The sequence below is a fragment of the Eptatretus burgeri genome, chromosome 7 (assembly GCF_056783735.1).
Source record: "Eptatretus burgeri isolate ZD-2024b chromosome 7, Ebu_testis_v1, whole genome shotgun sequence".
NCBI classification, from domain to species: domain Eukaryota; kingdom Metazoa; phylum Chordata; class Myxini; order Myxiniformes; family Myxinidae; genus Eptatretus; species Eptatretus burgeri.
This window is the reverse complement of record NC_140967.1, coordinates 27,859,735-27,871,812: the sequence shown is the minus strand read 5'-3', so window position 1 is coordinate 27,871,812 and position 12,078 is coordinate 27,859,735. Positions and strand designations below refer to the sequence as shown.

At 37.5% G+C, this 12,078-nt stretch overlaps 1 protein-coding gene across 1 annotated transcript in view; it reads left to right on the top strand.

Annotated features, from left to right (window-relative positions):
* The first annotated feature begins 279 nt into the window (after positions 1-279).
* EPRS1 (glutamyl-prolyl-tRNA synthetase 1) overlaps positions 280-12,078 on the top strand; it is a 125,931-nt gene continuing 114,132 nt past the window's right edge. Inside the window, exon 1 of the mRNA XM_085887809.1 lies at positions 280-545. Within this exon, the coding sequence (XP_085743935.1) occupies positions 503-545 (43 nt within the window). The 5' untranslated portion in view covers positions 280-502. The remainder of the gene's footprint in view (positions 546-12,078) is intronic.

Sequence of the window (12,078 nt, the reverse complement as noted above, 5' to 3'; positions counted from 1 at the left end):
GATCGCCCGTCGGGCGGTACTCTGCTAATAATAATAATAATTAATAAATAACCGATTTATGAACTATTGTGCACAGAGTTGGGACAAATTGTGAATTTCTATTTTGAGATTGCATGACGAAATGCATTTATTCTCTGGGATCGCAATTTTAAAATCACAAACGCTGAAGTTCTGTGATATATTGAAACGACGATAAGCGACGTTGGCCCTCAGAGAACGAGTTATTCAGGAAATGTGTATTACAGCATCACCATGTCTTAATGAAGTGGATTTCCAACAAAACTCAAAAGTGTGGCCTGCTGATGCCAAAGGAAGGATGATTCAATTATCGGGTTGTTGCACGTGCACATGAGGTGCGCAGTGCGCATGCGCGGCGCTCACTCGGCGGCGGGACGTGGCGGACACGGCGTGGGCTGTGAGAGCTTCTCTGTGAAGTCCGTCCAGTCAGTGAGCTTTGTCGGTCCAGACCAGAGGAACAGAAGGGAAACAACACTGGGACGCCATGCACCTTAAACTTGCAGTCAGTAGTTCCTCTCCGCCTCTTGGTAAGTACTTTAAACATGTTGAAACATCTTTATGTTATTAAAAATTTGTGTTGAAGAGCCACCAAACCTTATCGCCATCAACACAGTGGAGTTTCACCAACCTGACTGGAATATCTAGTTTGCTTTCAAGAACCTGCCTGTTACCGCTCCAGTGTGCTCTCATTAACTATCATATCTACATTAACATAGTTGATATGATAATGTAAACATACTGTAATGATAGTAGATATGATAACGTAAACATACTGTAGTGATAGTGGATATGATGTAAACATACTGTAGTGATAGTGGATATGATTGTGAAAACTTACTGTCGTGATAGTGGATATGATCGTGAAAACGTACTGTAGTGATAGTAGATATGATCGTGAAAACATACTGTAGTGATAGTGGATATGATCGTGAAAACATACTGTAGTGAGAGTGGATATGATCGTGAAAACTTACTGTAGTGAGAGTAGATATGATTGTGAAAACATACTGTAGTGATAGTGGATATGATCGTGAAAACATACTGTAGTGAGAGTGGATATGATCGTGAAAACTTACTGTAGTGAGAGTAGATATGATCGTGAAAACATACTGTAGTGATAGTGGATATGATCGTGAAAACATACTGTAGTGAGAGTGGATATGATCGTGAAAACATACTGTAGTGAGAGTAGATATGATTGTGAAAACTTACTGTAGTGATAGTGGATATGATCGTGAAAACGTACTGTAGTGATAGTAGATATGATCGTGAAAACATACTGTAGTGATAGTGGATATGATCGTGAAAACATACTGTAGTGAGAGTGGATATGATCGTGAAAACGGACTGTAGTGATAGTAGATATGACATTGAAACCATACTGTAGTGATAGTGGATATGATCGTGAAAACGTACTGTAGTGATAGTAGATATGACATTGAAAACATACTGTAGTGAGAGTGGATATGATCGTGAAAACATACTGTAGTGAGAGTGGATATGATCGTGAAAACATACTGTGGTGATCGTGGATATGATCGTGAAAACGTACTGTAGTGATAGTGGATATGATAATGTAAACGTACTGTAGTGATAGTGGATATGATAATGTAAACATACTGTAGTGATAGTGGATATGATAATGTAAACGTACTGTAGTGATAGTGGATATGATAATGTAAACGTACTGTAGTGATAGTGGATATGATAATGTAAACGTACTGTAGTGATAGTGGATATGATCGTGAAAACGTACTGTAGTGATATTGGATATGATCGTGAAAACGTACTGTAGTGATATTTGATATGATCGTGAAAACATACTGTAGTGACAGTGGATATGATTGTGAAAACTTACTGTAGTGATAGTGGATATGATCGTGAAAACGTACTGTAGTGATAGTAGATATGATCGTGAAAACATACTGTAGTGATAGTGGATATGATCGTGAAAACGTACTGCAGTGATAGTAGATATGACATTGAAACCATACTGCAGTGATAGTGGATATGATCGTGAAAACGTACTGTAGTGATCGTAGATATGACATTGAAAACATACTGTAGTGAGAGTGGATATGATCGTGAAAACATACTGTAGTGAGAGTGGATATGATCGTGAAAACATACTGTGGTGATCGTGGATATGATCGTGAAAACATACTGTGGTGATCGTGGATATGATCGTGAAAACGTACTGTAGTGATAGTGGATATGATCGTGAAAACATACTGTAGTGATAGTAGATATGATCGTGAAAACATACTGTAGTGATAGTGGATATGATCGTGAAAACGTACTGTAGTGATAGTAGATATGATCGTGAAAACATACTGTAGTGATAGTGGATATGATCGTGAAAACGTACTGTAGTGATAGTAGATATGATCGTGAAAACATACTGTCGTGATAGTGGATATGATCGTGAAAACATACTGTAGTGATAGTAGATATGACATTGAAACCATACTGTAGTGATAGTGGATATGATCGTGAAAACGTACTGTAGTGATAGTAGATATGACATTGAAAACATACTGTAGTGAGAGTGGATATGATCGTGAAAACATACTGTAGTGAGAGTGGATATGATCGTGAAAACATACTGTGGTGATCGTGGATATGATCGTGAAAACGTACTGTAGTGATAGTGGATATGATAATGTAAACGTACTGTAGTGATAGTGGATATGATAATGTAAACATACTGTAGTGATAGTGGATATGATAATGTAAACGTACTGTAGTGATAGTGGATATGATAATGTAAACGTACTGTAGTGATAGTGGATATGATAATGTAAACGTACTGTAGTGATAGTGGATATGATCGTGAAAACGTACTGTAGTGATATTGGATATGATCGTGAAAACGTACTGTAGTGATATTTGATATGATCGTGAAAACATACTGTAGTGACAGTGGATATGATTGTGAAAACTTACTGTAGTGATAGTGGATATGATCGTGAAAACGTACTGTAGTGATAGTAGATATGATCGTGAAAACATACTGTAGTGATAGTGGATATGATCGTGAAAACGTACTGCAGTGATAGTAGATATGACATTGAAACCATACTGCAGTGATAGTGGATATGATCGTGAAAACGTACTGTAGTGATCGTAGATATGACATTGAAAACATACTGTAGTGAGAGTGGATATGATCGTGAAAACATACTGTAGTGATAGTGGATATGATCGTGAAAACATACTGTAGTGAGAGTGGATATGATCGTGAAAACTTACTGTAGTGAGAGTAGATATGATCGTGAAAACATACTGTAGTGATAGTGGATATGATCGTGAAAACATACTGTAGTGAGAGTGGATATGATCATGAAAACATACTGTAGTGAGAGTAGATATGATTGTGAAAACTTACTGTAGTGATAGTGGATATGATCGTGAAAACGTACTGTAGTGATAGTAGATATGATCGTGAAAGCATACTGTAGTGATAGTGGATATGATCGTGAAAACATACTGTAGTGAGAGTGGATATGATCGTGAAAACGGACTGCAGTGATAGTAGATATGACATTGAAACCATACTGTAGTGATAGTGGATATGATCGTGAAAACGTACTGTAGTGATAGTAGATATGACATTGAAAACATACTGTAGTGAGAGTGGATATGATCGTGAAAACATACTGTAGTGAGAGTGGATATGATCGTGAAAACATACTGTGGTGATCGTGGATATGATCGTGAAAACGTACTGTAGTGATAGTGGATATGATAATGTAAACGTACTGTAGTGATAGTGGATATGATAATGTAAACATACTGTAGTGATAGTGGATATGATAATGTAAACGTACTGTAGTGATAGTGGATATGATAATGTAAACGTACTGTAGTGATAGTGGATATGATAATGTAAACGTACTGTAGTGATAGTGGATATGATCGTGAAAACGTACTGTAGTGATATTGGATATGATCGTGAAAACGTACTGTAGTGATATTTGATATGATCGTGAAAACGTACTGTAGTGACAGTGGATATGATTGTGAAAACTTACTGTAGTGATAGTGGATATGATCGTGAAAACGTACTGTAGTGATAGTAGATATGATCGTGAAAACATACTGTAGTGATAGTGGATATGATCGTGAAAACGTACTGCAGTGATAGTAGATATGACATTGAAACCATACTGCAGTGATAGTGGATATGATCGTGAAAACGTACTGTAGTGATCGTAGATATGACATTGAAAACATACTGTAGTGAGAGTGGATATGATCGTGAAAACATACTGTAGTGAGAGTGGATATGATCGTGAAAACATACTGTGGTGATCGTGGATATGATCGTGAAAACATACTGTGGTGATCGTGGATATGATCGTGAAAACGTACTGTAGTGATAGTGGATATGATCGTGAAAACGTACTGTAGTGATAGTGGATATGATCGTGAAAACATACTGTAGTGATAGTAGATATGACATTGAAAACATACTGTAGTGATAGTAGATATGATCGTGAAAACATACTGTAGTGATAGTGGATATGATCGTGAAAACGTACTGTAGTGATAGTGGATATGATCGTGAAAACGTACTGTAGTGATAGTGGATATGATCGTGAAAACATACTGTAGTGATAGTAGACATGACATTGAAAACATACTGTAGTGATAGTAGATATGATAATGTAAACATACTGGAGTGATAGTAGATATGATCGTGAAAACATACTGTAGTGATAGTGGATATGACATTGAAAACATACTGTAGTGAGAGTGAATATGATCGTGAAAACTAACTGTAGTGATAGTAGATATGACATTGAAAACATACTGTAGTGATAGTAGATATGATCGTGAAAACATACTGTAGTGATAGTGGATATGATCGTGAAAACATACTGTAGTGATAGTGGATATAATCGTGAAAACGTACTGTAGTGAGTGGATATTATCGTGAAAACGTACTGTAGTGATAGTGGATATGATCGTGAAAACTTACTGTAGTGATAGTAGATATGATCGTGAAAACTAACTGTCGTGATAGTAGATATGATCGTGAAAACGTACAGTAGTGATAGTAGATATGATCGTGAAAACGTACTGTAGTGATAGTGGATATGATCGTGAAAACATACTGTAGTGATAGTGGATATAATCGTGAAAACGTACTGTAGTGAGAGTGGATATGATCGTGAAAACGTACAGTAGTGATAGTAGATATTATCGTGAAAACGTACTGTAGTGATAGTGGATATGATCGTGAAAACATACTGTAGTGATAGTGGATATGATCGTGAAAACGTACTGTAGTGAGAGTAGATATGATCGTGAAAACGTACAGTAGTGATAGATATTATCGTGAAAACGTACTGTAGTGATAGTGGATATGATCGTGAAAACATACTGTAGTGATAGTGGATATGATCGTGCAAACGTACTGTGGTGAGAGTGGATATTATCGTGAAAACGTACTGTAGTGAGAGTGGATATTATCGTGAAAACATACTGTAGTGATAGTGGATATGATCGTGAAAACTTACTGTAGTGATAGTAAATATGATCGTGAAAACTAACTGTCGTGATAGCAGATATGATCGTGAAAACGTACAGTAGTGATAGTGGATATGATCGTGAAAACGTACTGCAGTGATAGTAGATATGATCGTGAAAACGTACTGCAGTGAGAGTGGATATGATCGTGAAAACATACTGTGGTGATCGTGGATATGATCGTGAAAACGTACTGTAGTGAGAGTGGATATTATCGTGAAAACATACTGGAGTGATAGTGGATATGATCGTGAAAACTTACTGTAGTGATAGTAGATATGATCGTGAAAACGTACAGTAGTGATAGTGGATATGATCGTGAAAACGTACTGTAGTGATAGTAGATATGATCGTGAAAACGTACTGCAGTGAGAGTGGATATGATCGTGAAAACATACTGTGGTGATCGTGGATATGATCGTGAAAACGTACAGTAGTGATAGTAGATATGATCGTGAAAACGTACTGTAGTGATGGTAGATATGATCGTGAAAACGTACTGTAGTGATAGTAGATATGATCGTGAAAACTTACTGTGGTGATAGTAGATATGAAAATGTAAACGTACTGGAGTGATAGTGGATATGATAGTGAAAACGTACTGTAGTGATAGTAGATATGATCGTGAAAACATACTGTAGTGATAGTGGATATGATCGTGAAAACGTACTGCAGTGAGAGTGGATATGATCGTGAAAACATACTGTGGTGATCGTGGATATGATCGTGAAAACGTACAGTAGTGATAGTAGATATGATCGTGAAAACTAACTGTCGTGATAGTAGATATGATCGTGAAAAACGTACTGTAGTGATAGTAGATATGATCATGAAAACATACTGTAGTGATAGTGGATATGATCGTGAAAACGTACTGTGGTGATAGTGGATATGATCGTGAAAACGTACTGCAGTGAGAGTGGATATGATCGTGAAAACATACTGTGGTGATCGTGGATATGATCGTGAAAACGTACAGTAGTGATAGTAGATATGATCGTGAAAACGTACTGTAGTGATAGTAGATATGATCGTGAAAACGTACTGTAGTGATAGTAGATATGATCGTGAAAACTTACTGTGGTGATAGTAGATATGAAAATGTAAACGTACTGGAGTGATAGTGGATATGATCGTGAAAACGCACTGCAGTGAGAGTGGATATGATCGTGAAAACATACTGTGGTGATCGTGGATATGATCGTGAAAACTTACTGTGGTGATAGTAGATATGAAAATGTAAACGTACTGGAGTGATAGTGGATATGATCGTGAAAACGTACTGTAGTGATAGTAGATATGATCGTGAAAACTTACTGTGGTGATAGTAGATATGATCGTGAAAACTTACTGTGGTGATAGTAGATATGAAAATGTAAACGTACTGTAGTGAGAGTGGATATGATCGTGAAAACGTACAGTAGTGATAGTAGATATTATCGTGAAAACGTACTGTAGTGATAGTGGATATGATCGTGAAAACATACTGTAGTGATAGTGGATATGATCGTGAAAACCTACTGTAGTGATAGTAGATATGATCGTGAAAACGTACTGCAGTGATAGTGGATATGATCGTGAAAACGTACTGCAGTGAGAGTGGATATGATCGTGAAAACATACTGTGGTGATCGTGGATATGATCGTGAAAACGTACAGTAGTGATAGTAGATATGATCGTGAAAACTAACTGTCGTGATAGTAGATATGATCGTGAAAAACGTACTGTAGTGATAGTAGATATGATCGTGAAAACATACTGTAGTGATAGTGGATATGATCGTGAAAACGTACTGCAGTGAGAGTGGATATGATCGTGAAAACATACTGTGGTGATCGTGGATATGATCGTGAAAACGTACAGTAGTGATAGTAGATATGATCGTGAAAACGTACTGTAGTGATAGTAGATATGATCGTGAAAACGTACTGTAGTGATAGTAGATATGATCGTGAAAACTTACTGTGGTGATAGTAGATATGAAAATGTAAACGTACTGGAGTGATAGTGGATATGATCGTGAAAACGCACTGCAGTGAGAGTGGATATGATCGTGAAAACATACTGTGGTGATCGTGGATATGATCGTGAAAACTTACTGTGGTGATAGTAGATATGAAAATGTAAACGTACTGGAGTGATAGTGGATATGATCGTGAAAACGTACTGTAGTGATAGTAGATATGATCGTGAAAACTTACTGTGGTGATAGTAGATATGATCGTGAAAACTTACTGTGGTGATAGTAGATATGAAAATGTAAACGTACTGTAGTGAGAGTGGATATGATCGTGAAAACGTACAGTAGTGATAGTAGATATTATCGTGAAAACGTACTGTAGTGATAGTGGATATGATCGTGAAAACATACTGTAGTGATAGTGGATATGATCGTGAAAACCTACTGTAGTGATAGTAGATATGATCGTGAAAACGTACTGCAGTGATAGTGGATATGATCGTGAAAACGTACTGCAGTGAGAGTGGATATGATCGTGAAAACATACTGTGGTGATCGTGGATATGATCGTGAAAACGTACAGTAGTGATAGTAGATATGATCGTGAAAACTAACTGTCGTGATAGTAGATATGATCGTGAAAAACGTACTGTAGTGATAGTAGATATGATCGTGAAAACATACTGTAGTGATAGTGGATATGATCGTGAAAACGTACTGCAGTGAGAGTGGATATGATCGTGAAAACATACTGTGGTGATCGTGGATATGATCGTGAAAACGTACAGTAGTGATAGTAGATATGATCGTGAAAACTAACTGTCGTGATAGTAGATATGATCGTGAAAACTAACTGTCGTGATAGTAGATATGATCGTGAAAACGTACTGTGGTGATAGTAGATATGATCGTGAAAACGTACTGTAGTGATAGTAGATATGATCGTGAAAACTTACTGTGGTGATAGTAGATATGAAAATGTAAACGTACTGGAGTGATAGTGGATATGATCGTGAAAACATACTGTGGTGATCGTGGATATGATCGTGAAAACGTACAGTAGTGATAGTAGATATGATCGTGAAAACTAACTGTCGTGATAGTAGATATGATCGTGAAAACGTACTGTAGTGATAGTAGATATGATCGTGAAAACGTACTGTAGTGATAGTAGATATGATCATGAAAACTTACTGTGGTGATAGTAGATATGAAAATGTAAACGTACTGGAGTGATAGTGGATATGATCGTGAAAACGTACTGTAGTGATAGTAGATATGATCCTGAAAACGTACTGTAACTAGAGGGGTTGCACTCGGTAGAGTGCAAAACCTCCGCCGCCAATACTGCTCAGACACTCAAGTGAACCTGATATCCTATTCATTCAATTTGACGTCAACAGTGCTCACAGAGTTATAGTTTGCAACTTTCCCTTTTACTTTTAACTTTTACATACTCAACTCATTCATCATAACTAGATTCCTTGAGACAAATTGATTTTACGTGGGTATATCCACCTGAAGTTCCAAAATCAGCCACAATTATAATTTTGGCATTTTTTTTGTTGGAAATCACTTATAACATGTAGAAATGCAAAAAAAAAAATCGAAATTTTGTTGAAAAAAAGTTGCAAACAAATTTCTTTTTCTTGAACAATTTTTTTTTTTGGGGGGGGGTGTTGGAAATCACTTAAAACATGTATAAATGCAAAAAAAAAAAAAAATCAAATATTTTTTCAAAATGGCCGCCATTGCGGCCATATTGGATTTTGGACCAAGTCCAAAATATAATGGCATGATCCTTGGACCATACCTAACCCCCCCACCAAGTTTCGTCGAAATCCGTCGGAGTTTTTCCATAATACTGTTCACAAACAAACAAACAAACAGAAAGGGGTGAAAACAGTAACCTCCGATCTTCGATGGCGGAGGTTAATGATAGTTGATATGATCATGAAAGCAAACTGTAGTGATGGTAGACATGATAGTGAAAACATACTGTAGTGATTGTAGATATGATCATGAAAGCATACTGTAGTTATGGAAGACATGATGATGAAAACGTACTGTAGTGATAGTAGATGTGATCGTGAAAACGTACTGCAGTGATAGTAGATATGATCGTGAAAACGTACTGTTGTGATAGTAGATATGATGGTGAAAACGTACTGCAGCGATAGTAGATATGATCATGAAAGCATACTGTAGTGATGGTAGACATGATAGTGAAAGCGTATTGTAGTGAGAGTAGATATGGTCATGAAAGCATACTGTAGTGATAGTAGATATGATCATGAAAGCATATTGTAGTGATAGTCGATATCATGAAAGCTTATTGGCATGATGACTGGTAGGTTAATGAATGCATTCCTTTGTGATGGTTGGACCAGTTGGTGATTTACAAACTCTTGGTGTCGGTTTCTAATTCCGCTAATGGTCCTGCAGCGTAGTCTGATATTTCAGATCAATTGTTCAAATTTGCATAAAAGCACCAAAATTGGTACACATGTAGAATAATGTATTCCGAACAATTTTAGATATGGAGCCACCCGAGATTGTGCCTTGGTCAGCTTCGGCGACCATTTTCCAAAATGGCCGCCATTCTACTTTAGTGAAATTGGCTATATGCTCTGATTAACCTCCGCCATCGAAGATCGGAGGTTACTGTTTTCACCCCTTTTTGTTTGTTTGTTACTTACGAAATCTAAAGATTTCGTAAGAATATTGATGACTTCCGTTTCTGTTTGTTTGTTTGTTTGTTTGTTTGGAGGCCCGATAACTCGAGAACGGAAGAAGCTACCAATGTCAAATTACACCACGTGATTCAGGAAGGTGATGGCTAGTGCTGATTAGATTTTGGTCAAAATCGGTCAAAGGTCACAGTGAGGTCAAACATCCAAAAAATGATAAATCGAGAACGGAAGAAACTCCCAATGTCAAATTACACCACGTGATTCAGGAGGGTGTTGGCTAGCGCTGATTAGATTTTGGTCAAAAGTCAAGGTCACAGTGAGGTCAAACATCCAAAACATTCGATTTTTGATGGCTTGGTACAGAATCATCGTAGAAACTTCTGGCTTGCATCGCTACCTTCTCTCGAGACAGCTTTTATAAGACAAGGTCAGAGGTCAAGTTGACGATTTCGTAAGTACCAGTCTATGACTGCTTGTTTGTTTGTTTGTAGGCACGATAACTCGAACGGAAGAAGCTACCAATGTCAAATATCACCAAGTGATTCAGGAGGGTGATGGCTCGCGCCGATTAGATTTTGGTCAAAATCGGTCAAAGGTCAAGGTCACAGTGAGGTCAAACATAAAAAAAGATAACTCGAGAACGGAAGAAGCAACCAATGTCAAATTACACCACATGATTCAGGAGGGTGGTGGCTAGCGCTGATTAGATTTTGGTCAAAAGTCAAGGTCACAGTGAGGTCAAACATCCAAAACATTCGATTTTTGAAGGTTTGGTACAGAATCATCAAAGAAACTTCTGGTTTGCGTCGCGACCTTCTCGAGAGACAGCTTTTATTAGACAAGGTCAGAGGTCCAGTTGACGATTTCGTAAGTACCAGTCTATGACTGCTTGTTACTGACGAAATCTAAAGATTTCGGAAGTATATTGATGCCTTCCGTTTCTGTTTGTTTATTTGTTAGTTTGTTTGTTTGTTTGTAGGCACGATAACTCGAACGGAAGAAGCTACCAATGTCAAATTACACCACGTGATTCAGGAGGGTAATGGCTTGTGCTGATTAGATTTTGGTCAAAATCGGTCAAAGGTCAAGGTCACGGTGAGGTCAAATATTCGATTTTTGATGGTTTGGTACAGAATCATCGTAGAAACTTCTGGTTTGTGTCGCTACCTTCTCAAGAGACAACTTTTATGAGACAAGGTCAGAGGTCAAGTTGACAATTTCGTAAGTACCAGTCCATGACTACTTGTTTGTTTGTTTGTAGGCACGATAACTCGAGAACGGAAGAAGCTACCAATGCCAAATTGCACCATATGATTCAGGAGGGTGATGGCTAGTGCTGATTAGATTTTGGTCAAAATCGGTCAAAGGTCAAGGTCACAGCAAGGTCAAATATTCGATTTTAGTTGGTTTGGTACAGATAACTCGAGAACGGAAGAAGCTACCAATGTCAAATTACACCATGTGATTCAGGATGCTGGTGGCGAGCGCTGATTAGATTTTGGTCAAAGTCGGTCAAAAGTCAAGGTCACACTGAGGTAAAACATCCAAAACATTCGATTTTTGATGGTTTGGTACAGAATCATCGTAGAAACTTCTGGCTTGCGTCGCTACCTTCTCTCGTGACAGCTTTTATTCGACAAGGTCAGTGGTCAAGTTGACAATTTCGTAAATACCAGTCTATGACTGCTTGTTACTTACGAAATCTAAAGATTTCGTAAGTATATTGATGACTTCCGTTTTTGTTTGTATGTTTGTTTGTTTGTTTGTTTGTTTGTGGGCACGATAACTCGAACGGAAGAAGCTACCAATATCAAATTACATCACGTGATTCAGGAGGATGATGGCAAGTGCTGATTATATTTTGGTCGAAA